At 34.2% G+C, this 22,441-nt stretch overlaps 1 protein-coding gene across 2 annotated transcripts in view; it reads right to left on the bottom strand.

The window, feature by feature from the left end:
• Positions 1–837: 837 nt before the first annotated feature.
• EloA (elongin A) overlaps positions 838–22,441 on the bottom strand; it is a 47,441-nt gene continuing 25,837 nt past the window's right edge. Inside the window, exons 10-11 of one of the 2 annotated variants that reach the window (XM_071660503.1) lie at positions 20,537–20,626; positions 838–20,327 (exon numbers count right to left, since the gene is read on the bottom strand). In XM_071660503.1, coding sequence (XP_071516604.1) covers positions 20,556–20,626 — 71 coding nt within the window. In that variant the 3' untranslated portion in view covers positions 838–20,327; positions 20,537–20,555. Of the gene's footprint in view, positions 20,627–22,441 lie in introns of both variants that reach the window. The other variant, XM_071660502.1, reaches the window with a different exon arrangement.

Raw genomic sequence — 22,441 nt, 5'->3', positions numbered from 1 at the left:
ATATCCTCAAAGAATTATTTCAAGGGTTATAAACGTACAAATTAGCCAGTACTGCATTAAAGGTGCTTGCAAACACGAGAAAAAAGACAAGCATGGTTGGTGAATGTTCTGTTAAAAACCTGAGGAGTTACATTTCTCCCAAATAGAGGTGCCATAATACACTGTCAACATACAAAGTGAGATCAAAACTGGTATAGTATAGTTTACATTCTTAAAGATTTCTCCAAAGTTTTCTCTGGCATTAGTTATCTTTATAAATAATACTATTGGTGCAGGAAATATAATTCATTATAGCATATTCATGACGAAGCCTTTACAAATCTCTAAATGAGGGGGCATATATTCTAAGACTCTTGACTTAAATCTCCATTTGGTTTTTCTTTTTTGTTACTTTTACACATTAAAAATATGAAAATGAGTCTTCTAAAGCAATTATCCTTACAATATAGTAGGCTCCAACTGCAGGGGAGAAAGAGATGTAAAGGGAGGGGAACGTGTATGTGAAAAGGGTGTATTCATGTCTGACAGAGTTCACACAGTTGTGTAAGTAGTAGTATAAATTTTTTTTTTGCTAACATGAAACTATATTAAAGTGGAAAATTGCATACTATATGCAGACTTTTATTTCTATACATGAAGTATATACAGATTTTTGTTGCACATATTAGAAACCCTTTAGTCAGGCTAGTAGTTTAAAACAAAAAAATTTCCTCCTTTAGAAACTTCTGGTATTAATGCCAGAAACGAGGTATTCTGTTAACTTAATAAACCCAACATCCTAAGCATCTTTGAATCAAAGGAAGGTAAATATGAAAAGCTGGGAAAAAGAATCATATATAGCAGAATTCTTTATTCCATCCAAACACACTAGAAATAGTTTGCTTCACAAATTAATTTTTCTGAAAACGTAGTTTGAGGTAACTTTCAGTACACAATCGGATAAAAATAAATCAAGATAAAATGAAGTTATTCCAGGATATCAAGAGGTTTAAGCTTAAGAACTGACAATGTTAGGAAGAATGGTTTTGAATGCAGATATACAGGCATACTTTCAATAAATCTACCCCTCCCAACATCCTAGGCATACCTTTTGTACATACAATATATACAATAAATTTGTATTTCATTCTAAAATTCACAAAGGTCCCTTACACAATTCCCTAAGAACTGGAAAACGCTAGCCTCTGACTAATGCACTTAATACATGACTCGTTGCTCTTACAAACCTTGAAACTACATTGGTTATAAATTAATATACTACCTGAATGTAAGAGCACTGAGGTTTTGTGGTAGTGCATGATGTTTATAATTTAAGTAGCCAGGGTTCACATGAAGGCTGAGGTCAATGTTATTCGTTATGAGGTACAAAATGCTTGTCACGCTTAACTGAAATATACACCAACCGACTTTTTTTTAGTCTATTCCATCTCTCGGAAATTGTGAACAACACCAGACAACATTGTTTCCTTATGTAAAACCTAATATATATAAATACAGAAACAGAGGAATATCATAAATAATACTTATTAAAACCAACATGATATTTGCAGCAATGTCAGCAGTTTGACATACTCAAAATCACCTTTGAGTTGTCAAACCTAAAAACTTTCTTTTCTTATTTATATCTGTCTTCAAAGGTGACATTTTCCTCTTTACACCTAGCAGCTTCATTCAAACTTCAAAGTAATTTTATATCATAAATGCATCATTTCCACTTCAGCATTTTATCATTTACTCTCTGGATCATTCATATAACCCTTCTGAATTAGCACAAAGTTTCCTTATAACAAACTGTATAGAGCATCAAAATCTGTGCTGCTGACTTGGCAGATACTTCTAAGTTATCAATTATTCATCAAAATCTAACATTCTAAAGAAAGCTGCTTCAACCAACTACAGTCAGACTCCTATTCCAAGCATGGTGCAAAACCCTGAAAATATACTATTCACTTCTCTGCTATAAACCCTTGCTACACCTTAAACTTGTGATATCAATACAATTCCTGCAAAATAGATGAGGAACATACCTTCAGGACTTGCTCACAAAATATTTGGCTAAATAACAATCTAACCAGTTTTCAAATGAATGTTTAGCAAATTTTTAATAAGAGGGTGTTAGGAGCAAAGTTAATGATTATTGAGCTGCTCCAGTAGAATCACCAACTTTGAGCATTTCTCATCTGAGTGAAGATAACCCTGCAAACTTTCTTCTACAATGGTCAAACCCAATTTTTCAAGTTGGATATTATGGTAGATAACCATGAGTATTCCAAAAAGAAAAAATAACACCTTTCTAAATCTACCTGGATCCCTAAGCTGGAAAATTTAAACCATTATTACTGGAATGATTAATTCTAGTTGAGAACCGAGGCAGGGGGAGGAGAATATAACAAACTAACAGTCTGCTCTCCTTTCTGAAAGACGACTATAGCCCTTTTAATTTACGTTAATTCTGGCAACTACCTAAAATTCTTATGCCACTTTGATAATGTGGGGAATGGTAAATATAAAAAACTAAACACACTTTGTAATTTAACGACCTCATTTTGTCACTTGGTACAAATTCTCATGCAACCACATCTCACCATTTGTATACCACATATCACCCATACAATCAATCCAACTGCTGAGCTTGGCATAAGCTATTACCCTAAAACTTCAAGTAGTTGGCTCATCATGCTCATAAGCTCAGTTTTAGAGCACTGTTATATCTACATTGTAATGGTAAATGTTTTGTGGTAAACTTCTTTCTTTTTTTCTTTCAAACTATTCGCCATTTCCCGCATTAGCGAGGTAGCGTTAAGAACAGAGGACTGGGCCTTGAGGGAATACCCTCACCTGGCCCAATTCTCTGTTCCTTCTTTTGGAAAAAAAAAAAAAAAAAAAAAGAAAAAAAAAAAAAAAAACGGTAAACTAAAAACTAATATACAAAAAATTCAATTTCTTAAAAAAAAAAAAATCCTAACTTTGAGCCAGCTCTAGTGATTGGGTTAAGCAGTGCTTCTCAAAATAATTTCAACTCTTTACCCTACTAGTTTCACTCTCTCAACTTATGCCATTTTTCATTCAATCTCCTCCTGTTGCAATTCTATAAACCCTAAGATAGACTAAAGGGATGTAGCAATGATAGCCTTAGCAACTTAAAAGCAAGTTACATTGTGGGTGTAGTAAGGAAGAGGGTATAGTGAAATAGTCTATGACATGCCAGCCCAGCCAGAGAAATAATAATTATAATCATTTATTTTATTATTTATTTTACTTTGTCGTTGTCTCCCGCATTAGCGAGGTAACGCAACGAAACAGACGAAAGAATGGCCCAACCCACCCTCGTACACATGTATATACATACACATCCACACACGCAAATATACATACCCATACATCTCAACGTATACATATATACACACACAGAAATATACATATATACACATGTACATAATTCATACTGTCTGCCTTTATTCATTCCCATCACCACCCCACCACACAGGAAAATAGCACCCCCTCCCCCCACATGTGTGCGGGGTAGCACTAGGAAAAGACAACAAAGGCCATATTCATTCACACTCAGTCTCTAGCTGTCATGTAATAATAATAATAAAAATAATAATATTAAAAGTTTTTATAACCAAATGCTTCTCCCATCTTAGCAAGATAGCACAAAGAACAAATGAACAATGGCCCCATTTGTACACATCCACTTTCTAGCTGTACTACTCCTACTACGACTACTACTACTACTACTACTACTACTAATAATAATAATAATAATAATAATAATATCCCCCAAACTAGTTCACCATTTGCTGCACTACAAGGTAGTGCCAGAAGCAGATGAAGACTGGCCTCATTCGCATATATCCACTCTCTAGGTGTGAAGCATGATACACCACAACCACAGTCCCCTATCAAGTGCCAAGCCCCACAGACATTTCCGTGGTTTCCCCAAGCTGCTTCATATGCCCTGGTTCAGCCCACATTGTGTCAATTTGCTCCATCTTATTCCCTCCACTTCCACCATGTATACACATTCCTCAGCTCTCTCATGCATACTCTCCTTTTTTCCACACCTCTTTCTTACCATAACACCTTTTATTCGATCAAACCTCCTGATGCTACACATCCCTCAAAAATTTCCTTTCCAGAACATACACCATTCTCCATACTTTCTCATTTTGAACCCATGTTTCACATCTATACAACACTCGTGGGACTAATATACCATCAAACATACCCATCTTTGCTCTCATATGCAGTGAACTCTTTCCACACACACTGTGCAACCAGGACCTTAGACTCTCATCCACCCTGTGGCTCACTTTAGCTCCCATGTCTATTCCCAGGTATCTAAAGCACTCTACTTTCTCCAAGTTTTCTCCATTCAAACTCATACACCAACAAACCTGTATCTCTGTTCTTGAAGGATGGAGTAAAAGATATTTTGAGAGAAAGGGGACTGAACCATTAGGAGGGCATGAGGCGTGCATGGAAATGAAATAATTGGAGCAATATCATATAAAGGGAGTTATGTGCTGACAATGAGCTTAACATAGGAATATGAACTGGGCAGAACTATGGAAATATATAAGGCCTTATTGAGGACAAGGGGCTCTGCTCATGCCCCATATTGTCTTCAGGCATTTAATTTTCAGCACATCCCTTTCCATTCAGGGGTATTATACCTTCAAACATAACCATCTTTGTCTTTAGAGACAATGACATTTCTTTTCACACAATCTTTAACATTCGTAGGCCATTAACATCCTCTTCTACCCCATTACTTATCAACCCCTATGGTTCTATTTGTTACCATGTCTGCTCCTAGGTACCTATGGCAATCCACTAACTCCATGTTCTCCCCAGTTAAACACACTCACATCATCCTCATCTCATTACCTTACTCTTTTTTACATCACTTGCATATGGATGACAGATATACATGATGTCCAATAGACTAATATAGTCATATATGTCATATACAGTGTCTACACTTTGATCTTAGCCAAAAGGCCGAGAAGCAATATGTCATATACTCAATGCAATGGGCACTTAAAAGCTTTAAAAATTCTCTAGAAATCAAATTTTGGGTCTATATGTGCATTTCATAGTTTGAAATGTGTTCCACCCTTTCCTATACATTATCTGGCCACATAATATGAAAATGTATTTTCTATATTACAAGAATGTGAAAATAAAGATATATAAATATAAATATAAATATAAATATTTATAACAGAAATCAACATACATGCTTTGCAATGATGATGGTAAAAGATTTGCTATAAAGCATATATACTATTATAAGGCGGAAGTGGATCATAGGGTGGGGGAGGGGGCGAAAATTCTGGGGGCCTTGAAGAATGTGTGGAAGTCGAGAACATTATCTCAGAAAGCAAAAATGGGTATGTTTGAAGGAATAGTGGTTCCAACAATGTTGTATGGTTGCGAGGCGTGGGCTATGGATAGAGTTGTGCGCAGGAGGATGGATGTGCTGGAAATGAGATGTTTGAGGACAATGTGTGGTGTGAGGTGGTTTGATCGAGTGAGTAACGTAAGGGTAAGAGAGATGTGTGGAAATAAAAAGAGCGTGGTTGAGAGAGCAGAAGAGGGTGTTTTGAAGTGGTTTGGGCACATGGAGAGAATGAGTGAGGAAAGATTGACCAAGAGGATATATGTGTCGGAGGTGGAGGGAACGAGGAGAAGAGGGAGACCAAATTGGAGGTGGAAAGATGGAGTGAAAAAGATTTTGTGTGATCGGGGCCTGAACATGCAGGAGGGTGAAAGGAGGGCAAGGAATAGAGTGAATTGGAGCGATGTGGTATACCGGGGTTGACGTGCTGTCAGTGGATTGAAGCAAGGCATGTGAAGCGTCTGGGGTAAACCATGGAAAGCTGTGTAGGTATGTATATTTGCGTGTGTGGACGTATGTATATACATGTGTATGGGGGGGGGGTTGGGCCATTTCTTTCGTCTGTTTCCTTGCGCTACCTCGCAAACGCGGGAGACAGCGACAAAGTATAATAAAAAAAAATACTATTATAAGGCAAAAATTTACATACAAATGCATATGAATATAAAAGAAAGTAAAAGAAAAGCATCAAGCTTTTATAATTAGTTTAAATATTTGATTATTTGAATTGATATATACAATAGGACACAACAAATATTGATTAACAAAAATGTGTTGAAAAAATGCAAGACCAAAAAAACAGCATCACAGTTTAATAATTATTGTGAACATTTAAGCTCTGCTAACTGCTAGCTGTACATGCCTCATTCCCTTGTGCATGATGAACTGTTAACTTTCAATGTTATTGTTTTACATAGCCTTACTAATGAGGCTTTTGAAATTCTTTCTAGCTACTTCATCCAAAAATAGTAAATTTTTGATTTCTCATTCTCCTACTAGTGTGTTGCAGACCTGAAATTTGCTCCAAGAGCCTTGAATATTTGTCCCACAGCACCTCACCTAAAGCCAGATCAATCAGCCGAAGTTACATCATACATCCTTGATCCCGATCCACCTTCACTGGGAACCATTCATCCCTCCCCTCCTTCCTGCTTTAATCTTCCACAACAAACTTACTGCATTTAGAAACTTTTCAATTAAGCTCCTACATCCATAGCACCCTACATTAGCCACTTCCAGCCACCTATCATATGCTTTCTCTAAATCTATAAATTTCACATATCACTATCTTTCTCCAAGTATTTTCACACAATTCTGCAAAGCACACAACTGGTGCATATAACCTTTACCTCTTCTGAAATTAAATTGCTCCTCCCACATCAACTACTCTGTTCAAGACATTACCCTTGCAATCATCACACTTTTGTACATCTAACCAGGTATACACAACAAACCATTTTTCTGTAAATTGAACATTAATTTTTTCATCCGTGCTTTTATACAAGGGTACTATACATGCACCTCACCAGACTTCAGGTATCTCCTCTTGGGCCATATTTACATTATACAGACTGATTAATAAATCAAGAAAACTGTCATGCCCTTTCCTGAAAAACTACCATCCTATTCACTCTTGATACTTTACCACAATATGTCTAGCACAAAGTTTTCACTACTTCTTTCAACATTCCATTCATGACCTCTCTCCTTACATGTCACAACTGCCTCTCTCACCTAACAGATCTAATATTCCTTCAAAATAATCATTCCATCTTCTTTTCATAAAGTAGTCTATTATTACTACCCTAATCTGCTCTCCTCATCTGTCGCGTTGTTCTCACGTTACTCAACTCCTTAAAAGAAAAAAAAGTCATTCTTCTAAGCTTATTCATTTCCACATTTCTTTCACACAAGCCATTTATTTTTTCCTAAACCCACCATCAGTTTTCACTCTTGCCTCCATAAAAATACTGAGCAGACATTCCATGTGTTGCATCAACACCACTTCCTTTGTACACCTTTCAGTTTACTCATAGTCTATTAACACCCCTTAATCCACAATCCTCGTAACTTTTCTTTATCCCACACATTCCAAATTACAATTCCTCTTTCAAAAAACAAATCTACAAGGTTTTCCCAATTTTCACTTACGCCTGGAATTTTATACCCCCTAATCACACTCTCAACTGACACTACATCCATCCTTGCATTTAGATCTCATAATACTTTATGAGAAAAATAATTTTGAAAATTTGTGGCTTTGACAATACTGCTTTTATCTGCTTGCATCAAAAGTATTATGTACCAAGTCATGTCATATTTCTTAAAAAAAAAAGAACTAAACCTTATCTAAAAGTTCTATTTACCCTTAATAATCACTACAAGCAAATGAACCTTATCAAAATGTAATGTATTTAAAATTCCTACATATATGAAAATCTTATAACATTATTCACTTCAGGCATAATATTGTTTTTGAAATACTGAGACTTTTCTCTGAGCCTAAAGGGGGGCAAACTAAGATACTTTGGCGCAAAACCCTTATCCAGGCTTTGCTTTGGACTATACATTTACACAGCAAGACCAAAATCTGACAGTACTGTATAGCAGTCCTCACACCCCTAACACCATAAAAAAAACCATATACCAAGAACTGCAAATAAAAGGCAGAACCTTACCTCAGGCCCACTTTACCAAAGATACCATTCAAATACTTTGTGCGTGTCAAGTAAAACCAAGGGGCTGGTTGGATTAAAGCTTGTTTTTCTCATCCTATCCTTCCTTTGTTTAGGAAAGTCTATTTGTACCTAAAAACAAGTTTTCTGCTCCTGATATTAAAATGAGGATACAGATATATTCAAATCCATATCACTTGGTAAACTGGTCTTTACATGGGAGAAAAGCCATTTGCTTATCTTTTATATACATCAAAGAACTTTCACTAATAGTTAGACTATTAAGTGTAATAAGGGCTAATGCCCATAGGGTACTGATAGGTATACAAAGGTAATTGAAATTGGCCAGACTCCAGGCAACAAAATAGGCTCTCTATTAGGTGTAACTTCATAAAATGTAAAAGGGAGACCAGTGAAAGCATAGGGAGTGGAAAAGTGTGACATGGGAAGGCCCAGAGACCTCTCTAATAAAATATGGCACCAAAGCAACTCATTCACAGATAGGAGACAAGAAGGAATTATCACCCCTTATCACACTTGGTCTTTTGCTATAAACAATCATAATGCCAGATGACTTCATATATCTGGTGCAATTGTTATGGACATAAGCTACCTGGGCCCAGGTTTCTGAGGCTCAACCACAGAAACAGGGGGAAAAAGAGCATCATAATAGAATCAATGAGAGATTGGGCTGTAACATGGTTAACTTACCAAAGATAGTTTGGGCTTACCTGCTGATGGAAGTATGGTAGGTGGGTATCAAGTAATACGGACAATATAGCTAACATCCCTAGATATAAACCAAAAAATTGGAAACAAAATGATCACAAACACTAAAGCACTACATGATGTTATGTGATGGTGGTAAAGTGACTAATGTTTAAACAAAGTCAGTGGAATTAATATATTGCAAACATAACAGGAACAAAATTCTAGGAAAGAGAAACTGAGGAACTGGGTAAGTGATGCAGGAATCCAGGCAATGATTTAGTAAGGAACTTCTTTTACAAACAGGAAAGCCTTGTGTGAGAACAGCCAAGCCTGTGAGTAAACTCCTATCTTATTGACAAAAGTTGAGATATTATCTTCTAGGGAGGGGTTTTTTACACCTGACTGACCCCCTACAAGGGTACAGTGAATCTCACTCTTGCTCACAAGATGAACCCAGCTAATGAAAGAACATGGATCTAATAAATCAATAATAGATGAAAAAATAAACCTTAGCTTTGACATACACACACTTAAAATCATTGATGTTCTCATCTGTCCACCCCAACATTTCTCTAGATATGATACAAATATCACTAATGCATTTGTTAATAGCTTTCAAGTACTATGTAAACCATCTTCTGGGTTATATTAGGTCACACATTTGGATCTCAATTAATCCAAGAATCAATATTTGACTTTATCAGATTATGTACAAACTTTCCTCTGATTGTGCTAAAAATGACAATTCTGAGGATTAAAACTAAAAACACTTTTCACATATAACTAAAACATACATAGATGGTATGTAGAGCACTATATATCAGTTTCAATGGAATGATCTAAGCAGTCTAGTATTTAATAAGAAAAAGCTTGAACACAGTTAAAAAAAAAAATTACCCAATAAAGAAATCCAAATAGGGACTCCAAAATCTTCTAAATATCGTTTCTTATTACAAAGTTCCCATGACAAATCCTTATCATTTACTGTGCAACTAGGCAAGAACCAAAGGATAAATGAATAATACTGAATGTTAGTCCTAAAAACTCAAGTTCCTGACAAGACTCTTACAAAAATTTCTTTATATTCACTGACTAGACTAATCTAAAATGTAACCTAATTTTAACGTTTAAAAGCCTTATGAGAAGAAAATTGCGTTGTTTACATTCATAACCATGCATGTGGTCTAACGAGCAAGGGGCGATGCCAATTGAAACAGGGTAGGCCACATACTTCACCTTTAAATGGTAACACAGTAAGCTCTTATGAAGTTTTGATAGTCTGATACATGAAGAAATTATTTTTTCAAGATAATATTGACGTTTCACAGATAATGACATGTGATTTACATAAATCTAAATGGATTTCACTCTGAAAGACTGGAAACTTGTATATTTACTCAAAGTCAAAGTAATTATTGTGTACCTCTCTTTATCTCCCTTTATAATGATAAACATTCAGGAAAAGATCCTTGGAATCTTTAATGATGCTTTTCTAACAATACCTTTCCTTTGATAATATGGAATTACTGGGATGTAAATATATGATATCTTCTTCAAGACACTGAAAGGAAAAACCATCCAGAGAAGAATTTTCTATATTGCAACTTCAGGTCCAGACATATCCTCAGCAGCTCTGTCCCATAAATCTCCCAACTATAAGGTCTCCTAGCCCTGTGAAAACCATCCTTCTCTCTGAGGTACCACTGCTATTCCTCATATGAGGATCAGACATTCTGTTAACTACAGGAATAGTTTTATTGTAAGAATACAGTGAATTCTATACCTTAAAACTGGACTTGCAAAGGGATACCTCTTGCTCTTAAGACTAAAAAAAATCATGGAAAATAATCATATATTAATGTCAAAAAGTAAAAAGCAGCTTTCTTGCACTAAGATATATGAATATTGTACACAAAGATCTAGAATCAAAGGATGTATTCTTTCATAACTAACTTCAGGATTAACCTTAAGTCACATGTGAATGTTTCAAATCTGGAAACCTTAGAGCCAATCATTTGCCAAGTTTTGGAAATTTCCTGGATTCTGGATACCTATGTCACAGGGACCTGATAACAAATCGCATGAATTATAACACTCCCTTTGAACATTTCTTTTTCCAATCTTTAAATCATGTAAATTTTGAACATTACAACTGTATTTGCTGTGTTTACCAAATATTCTTCCTTGTTTCTAAGCTAAAGTAGACTAAAGCAGTGACAATGTAACTGTTGGGTTATCTGAAAAATATGTTTTGAAGTAAAACTAGTTGTAAATTATGCCCAATGATAACAGAGAATCCTAACTATAATACAACTTGGATAGTGAGAATCAAAAACTAATCTATAAATAGAACCTGCTTAGAAAAGACCAAATGTTGAGGTTGTGAGTTTGTTTTATTGATGGACCTGGAACTGAGGATATATATACGCTGGTAACCAGGATACAAATTCTTGGTTGATGCATAGGCCTAAAGTCCCTACACTGCTATGTTTTGTATTTGCTGTGCAATGTATGGTTTATCTTGAAACCTGGTAAGAGTTTGATGTTAAAGTATCTTCTGCTTACTATATATTTAAGAACATACAACATTATAAGTAATGCAGTTTACATCCATGGAAGGTACTTGATGGGCAGCCTCCTAGAGCTATACAATCACCAGAAAATAAGAAAATGAGAAAACTTTTTACAGATAAACAACCCCATACTGCATTACCTTAGATGCCTGAGGATCTGTTTTCATACGTATATAAAGATTCTTTAGTCCTTTATGGTCTTATGCAATATAACATCAGATTCAGGACTGCTATAGCTACAATTTCTCACCTCAAAACAAATCAAATTTCATGGTGATAAGACACCTCTGGTAGGTGATCTATCAATTCTACTTCACAGTTTGTAAGGATGGTCAGATGCTTACAGCGAGTAATGAAATGCACTCGACATCAAATGAAACTTGTGTACTATAAATGAGATTAACATATGAAGAGACTGGGAGGCAGTCTGAAATGCTGGCTTCTGACTGTTTAAAGCCTTTTATTGGGTAATTTTGGATTTACAGCAGTAAATTAGACAGTTTTCTATGATTTCCATATGCACTCATTGTCTACAAAAGCCTCTCCTAGAAAAGAATATGCTCAAAGTTTTCCCCATTCATTTACCCAGCACAGAATTAACAAAATGGTTGACTTTAGTCGACAATTAGTTCAATTCTGTGGAAGAAATATTCTTTGCCTCTTAAGATTCCTGTCTTTGCTATCAATGTGTATCACCATGACTTAAAATAATGTCACAAAATACAATTAACCTAAAATCAATTCCCAGTGCACCATCATTTACTGTGCTCTCACAAAGCACTAACAATATCCTGCAGTTTTCTATGAATGTGATTCAAAGTAATACTGCTGTGCATTTCTCTGAAAGTAATGTCATTATGCGCTATTATGATTCAATAATGTCACTATGCATCACTTTCATTAAGTGATCTTGTACTTTTATAAAATTTCGATGTGATATTATTTGGTACCACAACAATTCAACATAAATTGCATTATGCAATAACATGATTAAAAAATGTCACTATGCACCCCTAAAATCTATGTGATGACAATATACATAACTATGATTCAAAGTGATCTCTCTTATATGACTATGATTGATGCTGATGTCACTTGGCACCACCATGATTTGAAGCAATGTTATGCTACACTACTCCATTTCAAAATAGTGCTGATTAGGATGACTGGGATGACACAGTATACATACATTAGGTACAGTACTTATACACCTGCTGATATGATGAAGAGTAAGTATATACAGGGTACTGGCTCAATAAAAGCAAAAATACAGAACTCAATAACATGTATTAAAAAAAAATATCTGACAGAAAAAGGTCTGATGCTTACACTGATAAACCTGATATTAATAGCTTAATAACTGAACTGAGAATACTGTGCTTAATATACACACTTAATTGCTCATTTCACAACTCATGGGAGAGATATGCAGGATGTACATGTTTCTTTGACACCAAACACTAGAAGAGAGCAGGCTGGCACATAAAGCAGTGAAATAAACAGCAATGAACTTTATGGATGGTTATCACATTACTAGTAAGCAAACCTACGTTCTCTCTGAAAGACTGAATGTGATACAATAAAAAAGAAAAAGATTAGTATTGAAATGTTACTTTAAGCAACTAAAAGCACAATCAAAAGGAACAAAAAGTGAAAGGTGTTTCAATGTTCTAATCCTATCAACTTTTATCAGTGAAAGATAGATAATGCAAAGGAAAAATAATGTGGGAGAATTACAAATAGTCTGATGCAGAGGAAACTGTGGAAAGAGAAGTCTGAAAAAAAATCTGCATGTGTCACCTTTATCAAATTGAGAGAAATGGCACTTGTCATACATATGAACTAAAAATTCAGAAAAAGAGCAAAAAAGGGTAAATAAAATAAGACAAAAATAACATCCAAAGAGCTATGAGGTCTTAAGAGTGAGACAATCAATAAAAGTACTCAAAACAAGAGTGAAACAGAAAAAAGTAGAAATAAAATCATACAAGCTTAGAAAATCAGAGGAAAATAGCAGATATAACTAAGTAATTAAATATGAAATGAATAGATATGAACAGAAACCAAAAAACACATAGGGGCCCATTCCCATTATATTTCATATCACCTGAATAATAATCCCTCTTACATGTTGTGCAATGCTATTTGATATGTAGACAATAGTCCACATGAAATATCTCATGTCTGGGCACAATACAGTGTGAAGACCTCTATCATTTTTCTTTAAAAAAATAGCAGTACTCCCCAAGCCAGTGGTATATTTCTCATTTCTGCACGTCCTTATTTGTACTGCATTTTCTCGATCAATGTAGTCCTCTTTATCAAATGATAAAATAATTACTTAGATTTGATTTTATGGAATTTGTAAAGTAAAAGACACTAATGGTCATTCAGTACTCTTTAGCATGAAAATATCTAAAAACTCTATCTACATAAATCACATATTTTGACTTTCTTTAAAAGCTATCTTAAAACTTAATCTATATAGAATTAAGTGTTTTGGTTTCCTTTAAAACTTCATGTCTACATTAATATTTATGTCTAAAACTTCTCCAATACTTTCATTCCACCCATTGTTATTTTCTATTTCCTATTTGACACTTGAGTTCCTGTGGTTTTGCCATATTATGCTTCTAATATTGCAGCTGCACATGCCATATTGAGGCAGGCCTCCTCTCCATTTAGTGATCATGGGTCAGCAAAGTATGACCAACCCTCAGCTGCTAGACCAACCCTCAGTTGACAAAGAATTGTCTCAGGATAGTGATTCCAGTTGGAACTGTCATACTTCAATGGCTTTCTTTATTCTGTGTAGTTTCTTCTTTTGGGATTCCAAGTCCCAACTAGCAAGCCATTCACACCTAACATAATCATATATTTTCTCATATATATATAAATTGCTTTAGCCTTGTCATCTTACAACCCACTCTTGTTTATGAAACATGGGATGCATTGGAGAATAGTGTGATATGGCTTGAAGTGCACATTGGAAATTGGAGTAGATTGTGAACTTCTTTTCTGAAGATTGCTCAACTTATTTCATCATACCCCATAGCTCTGATCTGCTGCTTAAAAAAAAAAAAAAAAAAAAAAAAAAAAAAAAACTATTGCTTACAAAATTCATATGTCTCATCACAGGAATTAATAGAATAGTCAGTAGTGTACCATACTACTGAAAATGATAAACAGAAAAGATTAACTCAAGAGGTATTTTCCATTAAACACACATTCCACAGAAAGCAAATTCAAAACCAGATAATGTGCAATTCAAAAGAGATAAAGTAGTTCCTGGAAAATGCAATAAGAGAGAAACAAGATTCTAAAAGACCACTGTCTGTTCTTGTATCTATGAGCACATCTTTGCTGTACTGTAAGAGCATTGCTTAACACATAATAATGTAACTATGGAATATGAATGAAAAATCTCAAATATTTTCTTTCTCTAAAAACCCCATAATTCTGTAATGATATATTTTCATATCAATTCTATATTTCTGACCATGGAAAGAAAATGAATTGAGCTTCCTTTAGGTAAAATTCTAATTGAAACACAGTGAAAACATTGTAAAAGTTTTGAAAATCTCCAGGTTCCATATGAACAAAAACATAAGTGGGACTCAAAGTGTTCAATGAGGATGATATTCTAAAGGCCAAAGTAGGATGAATAAGTAGTTCTGACTCTTACATAGATTAAATTTTTTGGAGGGACAGAGACCAGGACTGAATGACTGACAAATGTTTTCAAATGCAGTATATAAGTGTGCATCACTGAAAAAGACAAGCATAAAAGAAAATATGCAATTATACAGAGGCTGTGATAAAATAAATATGAAATAAGAAAAGTGAGATAGCTTGAAGGACAGATAGGGTTGATAAAGAGGTTACTGCACTAAAGTAAGATGTTTATGTGGAGGAAACATGTGGAAAAAATGGAAAAGCATAGTGAGTTTGAAATCATAAAATGTGCATAACACCACTTAATAATTTTTGTATGTAGTCTCCAATTTAACTAACTTTTACATATATCTTTTCTTAATCTTCAGCTATGATTTCTCAGATTTCCCTAATTTTTCTCTACCTTCTTCACCAACAAAAACTGTTCCTCTTTGCTCCCTTTTCTCATTCATGGCTAATTTACAGCAGACACCTTATCGGTCTACTAAACATCTGCAAACTCTTTAAATTCATACATTATTGTTTTCCTAAATGAAGCTTAATTACTTTCCTAACTTAAATTCATCATTCTAATACCTCAACAAATGTGCAGAACTCTTCAGCTGATATTATACATGCTGCTACTAGATCTCTGACTTGCACAAAGTACAGATATATGAAAATTATATAAAGGGAAAATTCTGCTAAGGATATCTTATTTCTAACACTGCAAAAACAAGCAAAAAATACAGAAAAAGAATGTATTACTACAAAGAATGAAGGGTAATGCAAGTGGCTGGAAGGGTGGAGTAATATTAATCTTACATGAAAAAATAACTGACTGGGAAGAGGATAATTTTTTCATTGCAGTCAGATGCAATGTACGAAATTCCTGCCTCAGTCCTCTGCAAAGGCTAATCTGGCATTCCTAATCTAAAAAAAAAGATGAAAAGTCTTGAAACTTTCATCTTTGTTCATAAATGAAAAAAAATGATTCCTTTAACTAGTTAGGAAAAGTTCAGTAACCTTCAGATGGTCTGAAAAATGAAAATTAGCACTTTCATATTTATAAATACAACCTTCCCCTGATAGTTTATGGTGTTGGCTGCTGTAAAAATGATTTATTCTGAATTTCTAAAATTACTTAAAGGAAGAAGTGCATTTCCGTCAATCAGGAAGAGATAAATAAGTAACTTGCAGATGAACTGAAAAATGAAAAACATCTTTCATATTAATTAATACAGCCCAAACACCTCATGGTCCTGGGGTTTGGTCAATGTAAAAATTAAGCTTGTCCTGAATTTTGGAAATCACTTGTTTAGAGCTGATTGATTTTAAATTGGTTTGTAATGACATATTCTTTGGGTAACCAGATATACAGAAAAACGTAGGTTTATTCTGAAAGTTGTTTATACCATATCTACATATAGCTACCGTACATAGTAATATACTGGGGTCAACATGCTGTTAAAGGATTGAGCCAGGGAACAACGAGTGTCTACGATAAACCACGGAAAGGTCTGTGGAGCCTGGCTTTGAAGAGGAAGGTTTGGTTTTGGTGCACTAAACACGACAGCTAGAGAATGAATGTGAGTAGATGTGGCATTTCTTCGTCTATTCCTGGTGCAACCTCGCTAATACAGGAAATGGCGATCAAATATGAAAAAAAGCTGCTGTATGCAGATATGAATAATAATCATCCTTTCACCCATTCACTTAAGGTGGGGTATATACATCAAAGTACTTTTTTTTTTCTGTTCTCTGCAGATGGGATATATATATTATCTATTACTGAACTGACCACTTCTGCTTAGAAGCAAATTATGTGGCCAGAAATGCTTGCAGTTATAACCCAGGCATTGTTTTCCAGGCACCATATTCTAAACTTTATCCATGTACTGGCAAGTATATATAGAGATCTCAAGGAAACCTGTATTAGATCTGCATCCCCAATTTAAGTAATAATTTTGAGGCTGCATCTCTATCACAAGATAAAAGACATCACCGATGAAAATCCTTAGTATGTCTTGCTATTTTTGCCTGAAAATGCTTCACAAGTAACTCTTATGCTTGGCTGCAGAGCAGCATCAACCAAATGATGCATAGATGTAAATACTGTCTTGCCAGGCAGAGGTAGAGTTTTACATCATTTTATTTAGAAAATTATATTCTTGTCAATCATAATATCAACCTTAATGGGACATTTTTTAGAAAATTTGGGAATATTCCACACAAGGTGCATCCCCTGGATATTATGGATCATATTGCGAAAGGGTTAAATACTAGGACTACAATGGTACTTCAGACATATTCAAATACATGTAGGGCATATACTGATAGCGATTAACAACTGCTCATTACCTATCAATAACTTTCGAATACAACAAGCAGCATGAGTTGTGCTTTTTTGTAAAGCAATGAATGAAGAATTCGTTTCTAATGAATCTTCAGTTTAATCACGTTACACAAAATGAGTCAATAAATTTTTTTTTACCATATTTTGATTAAAGCTCATCATCATTAATGGTTGACATCAACCACTCTGACATCTTGTTTGAATCAGATTTTGAATTATATGATCAGTAAATTTTTCTGATACCCAGTAAGACATCTTATCATTCATACATGGTAAAAATGGTATGTACAGAGCTATCTAATCAAATATAAAAATGACCAGTCATACTCAAATAATGTTGAATTTCTTTCGTCAAACTACAAATGACTACAATATGAATTGCATTTTTCTTCTAGTGTGAGAAAATCGAGTGTGCTATAAAACTGTCATATGTTTCTTAAAATAGCTATATAGCTACCAACCAAATCTTTAATTTTGTTTCATGTAAAAGATATACCAATAAACAGATGTTTTCTGTTTATAAATCCTTTGCTCATTGTACATAATACGGTACTAAAGGCCACTTGATACAAGACTGGTTTCGTTATTCTAGACTGGCTATTTATTTCTTGTATTTTCTTAAAATTCAGGAAAGTATATGTTTGTGATCAGTTAGGAGCTTATCTGATTAATCTCTGACTGACTACTCACTGATATATTACTCTCCCAAGTCAAGCCTATCATTTTTTATTAATGAAAATCTAACAACAAATAAAAACGAAAAGTTTTAAATTTTTCCTTTTTGAAGTCCCCCAAAATACTAATTCTGATTATCACCAAAGAATCTGTAGATGAAATAGAAATATCTATATAACAACCTGCACAGGAATCATTAGGACCTATCCTGCCCATGGAAGATACAGAAATCCATTAAGTATTAGTATAACTATATCTTCCTATCAGGGATTATTCCTGAGGAATGCCTCCTTTGGTCTTCAAGAAAGTACAGACACATGGATGAATAGATGGGTGGCTAGTCAAGCAATACTTTATTCCCCCAAGTTTTGAGCATAATGGGTAATGAAGAAATGACTGATATGAACAACTGGAGGAAATTTAGTAAATTCACATACTCATCATGAAAATGTGTTAACCTTATATGTATTGTAAGTTTTGGATAGCATATACAAATAAGAGGAACCATGGTGGGCTTTGGAAAAACTACATTAGTAAAAATGAAAATAGGCTATACAGTTTAAAAAAAAATGAGGAAACTTATGTATAAATAACATTTAGCAAAAGTCCAGCTGATATCAAAGGCGGAATTGGCAAACTGTTTAATGGGTCTAAGCTGTGCATATAAAAATGTAAAAAGGCCAGTATTCCTATATCTTCTAGATTCTCAATATCACTGATTATATTCTATGATTAGTACAAGTCAACTTCCTCACAACCCCAAGATATTACTGTCCCACAAAGGTTTCCTCTGTGGTATGTCTCCATATTCCAAAACCAATCTTCCAGAAAGGATACTTTGACTGAGTGTTCAAAAAACTTTTGTGACATTCAGGGAGGCCTTATACTTTTAACAAACAGCTTTACAAACATGAATTTTTCCTATCCCATTCATTAACAGCAATACCAATTTAAAAGCACTTCTCACCATACTTCCACAAACAGACTTTTAATTCCTTGTACAGTACAATAATCACATATCTTTCCTTTTTTAATGTTGTATTCATTGTATGAGATTACATACTTCAATACCCTTAATCAAAATTTCATTATACAAGAAAACAGTACAAATTTCAAAAAAATTACAACCCATGCAAAACTTTATTTATGCAATGATTAATACATCCTGATGGTTTTATCTTAACAATTTACTTTCTTGTTTAGGTATCAAAGACATCATCAATGTACAGAGAAATTATCCATAAAAATGTGTATGGATTTGAACCAGATTTAAAAAGTATATATCAAGGCCTGAAAATTCATACTTCTTAATACTCTTTGAATGTAAAAACTGGATTAGGACAGCGAACTTCTAAGTTATTTTCCATGAGTAATTCTTTAATGCCAGAGTGCTATATGAACAACTGCCTTTGATAAAAATACCTGACTGTTGTTTACATCCTATGACTGATTGTAAGGGCAGTGGTGCCATCTAAACTTATTCAAACATTTTAGACCTCTTCAAGGAAAATGTTGGGAAATAAAATTAATTCTCACAAAAGAAAACTGCAGTAACACAATCTGAGGCTCTGATCCATATGTGCATATCAATGTGTATTCATGTAAGTATAAATAAATACATGCATAAATGTATGCACACGTGTGTCTACTCCTGTTACTATATATGAATATGAATACTGTACATACAAACTGTGCCTACATGGATACACATCTAATCAAATGTCTTAGTTTTCATACATACAAAAATTATATTTAGTTGTATGTGTATAAAAGTCAGTGCACTCATGTATCAATTCTCATTTTCATTAATGAAAATATGAATCACTGTGCACATATGATATCCATGCATACGCCTACTTTCATATCCACATATCTGTGAATGCACAAGAAAACATTTCTTAACCATGTATAAAAATTTCTGCATTTATGTCTTCATGTACTTGAGTGTTAATAAATAAAAGTAAATGTGTATAGTTGTATGCATAAAATCCTTGTCTCTAACACACAAACATATATATATATATATATATATATATATATATATATATATATATATATATATATATATATATATATGTTTCCTTGCGCTACCTCGCAAACGCGGGAGACAGCGACAAAGCAAAGAAAAAAAAAAAATGTATGTATGTATGTAAGGGGCTGTTATCTGACGGTGTGTATATCCGATAAATTTCACTGGCAAGACTAGGGTCGATGCCTATTCACAACACAGAATACTGTGAACAGAATGCATCATCAAACTGCTATCTGGGGGTCATCTGGAAAAAGTTCAATACCTTAAATTATCATAGAAAGTCCAATTCTCCATCAACATCAATTCATATACAAGTCCTACCTTTCATTTTTTTCAAATATACAACACAGAGGTAACCACAGTACTGATCCTGTGTTCTGGAACTACAAACATTGCTAACACTTCTACCTGATGAGCCTTTAGACTGAACTGGAAAACTTTTAGAGTATTTACTAGTAATACAGACGGAATCTTAACGGCGAAAAGCTTGCTTGAAGAGCTGCCTGGTCTTAGCCATCAATGGTGCCACTTTCTTGTTTTTGGCTGCAAGAGGAGGTTTTCATACTATAGTTAAGGTTACATAAGTTTCTCTACATTACATATAAAGTCTTATGGGAATAATCTAATCTTATTTGAATCACTGTACACCCCTTCCTATATCTGGAACACAAGGGTGCATGTAGAACCCTTCCTTACATTTCAGTCTCTGGCCACCTTCACCAATTCATATTTATATGATTCAATGGTAATGCCTGATAAGTTTACTAAAACCTCTCGTATACTGTTTCACCTATCATAAAAGTTAAGCAGTCAATACAGGTTGAGCATCCCTAATCCAAAAATCTGAAACATGAATTGCACAGCGACATGATGAAATTATTTCAAGAGGAAAATTCTGCATCACAGCATCGTAGGTGGAAACTGGAAACATGCAGTTGTTTGTTGTTGTTACTGCTTAATAGCTGATACAGGTATTGTGCTGATGCTATTGTGCTGCTTAGTTACCTTAAACACTAATTTTTTCAGTGTAAAATGGTATTTCATATTTCTTTTTTACTGTAAGTACTTACGTGTGAATAAGTATAAGAAAATGATTGTTCATCAGTAACATATAAATTCAGAGTCAGGAATGAAGGTGATGCCAAACTACCACAGAATTGTCCACATGGGTGGCTGGGGTTGCGACACCTTGGCTTTCTGATGATTTAGTTACACAAATTTTTTCATTTGCAAAATTATCAAAAATATTGTATAAATTATGTTCAGGCAATGTGTACAAGGCGTATATGACACATGAGTAGATTTTGTGTTTAGACATGGGACCCATCCCCAAAATATTATGTATGTGCAAATATTTCAAAATCCAAAAAAATCCAAAATTTGAAACGTTTCTGGTCTCAGGTATTTCGGATAAGGGATACTCAACCTGTACTAACTTTCATCAATAAATAAATATTATGAAAAGAAAGAGTAGCTTTGAAAAGTGTCCACAAGAGTGGGTAATATCATATAAATACAAGAAGTATGACAAGAAAAAATACCAGAATACAACAAAAAAATATAAAGAACTAGGAAAATCAGAATTCTTGAAGGACTGTGAAATTCATGAAAGTGTAGATCACCAAACTAAACAAATCTGTGTAATGAGAGCAGGTATAAAGAAATAAAGCTCTAAGGCCAATTTTCTGTTTGAAGATACGGTGCCAGTTGCCCAGTGGAACTGTGTCAAAATCTTGTCAAGCAGGTTCAGCCTAAATGACTAAAGGCTTATATCACAAAAACAGGCCAAAAAATTCCCCAAAAATTTATTTTCATGAGAACAATCATCAACAGAAGACTATCCTACCATCATGCAAATACATCATCCTCCCTCTGGCTAAAATCTAATAAGATATTCAAAAGGTAATGACAGGTATCGTCAAAAGAGGTACAAATGGGTGCAGCAACAAAATCAGATGCTAAATATCATATGATTATAATCAGCATAGAGGATGAAGCATATCTAGTTTCAAAGTTGATTTTCATTACATGTCACATTTTAGACTTTCACCCTCATTTTATTTATAAGTAATATGTAGCATCTTACTTTTATTTGCATATACTATCACCATCCTCCTATATACATCACCAAACTAATCCACCATTCCATGAAAATCATCCTCTGATTTACTCAACAACACAGTCACCTTCACACAACTGTGGCAAATTCTATTCTGTTTCTCCATGGTTAAAAGTTACACCACATCAACCCTCCTCACACTTATTTCATACACTGCTACATCCATACCAGCATCATATAACTTTAGTGACATCATACGAGCTTGAAGAAAAGAATAAAAAAGACATTAGAAGAAAATT

Source organism: Panulirus ornatus, chromosome 71, assembly GCF_036320965.1.
Source record: "Panulirus ornatus isolate Po-2019 chromosome 71, ASM3632096v1, whole genome shotgun sequence".
Classification (NCBI taxonomy): Eukaryota; Metazoa; Arthropoda; class Malacostraca; order Decapoda; family Palinuridae; genus Panulirus; species Panulirus ornatus.
This window is presented reverse-complemented; position numbering and strand designations above follow the sequence as displayed.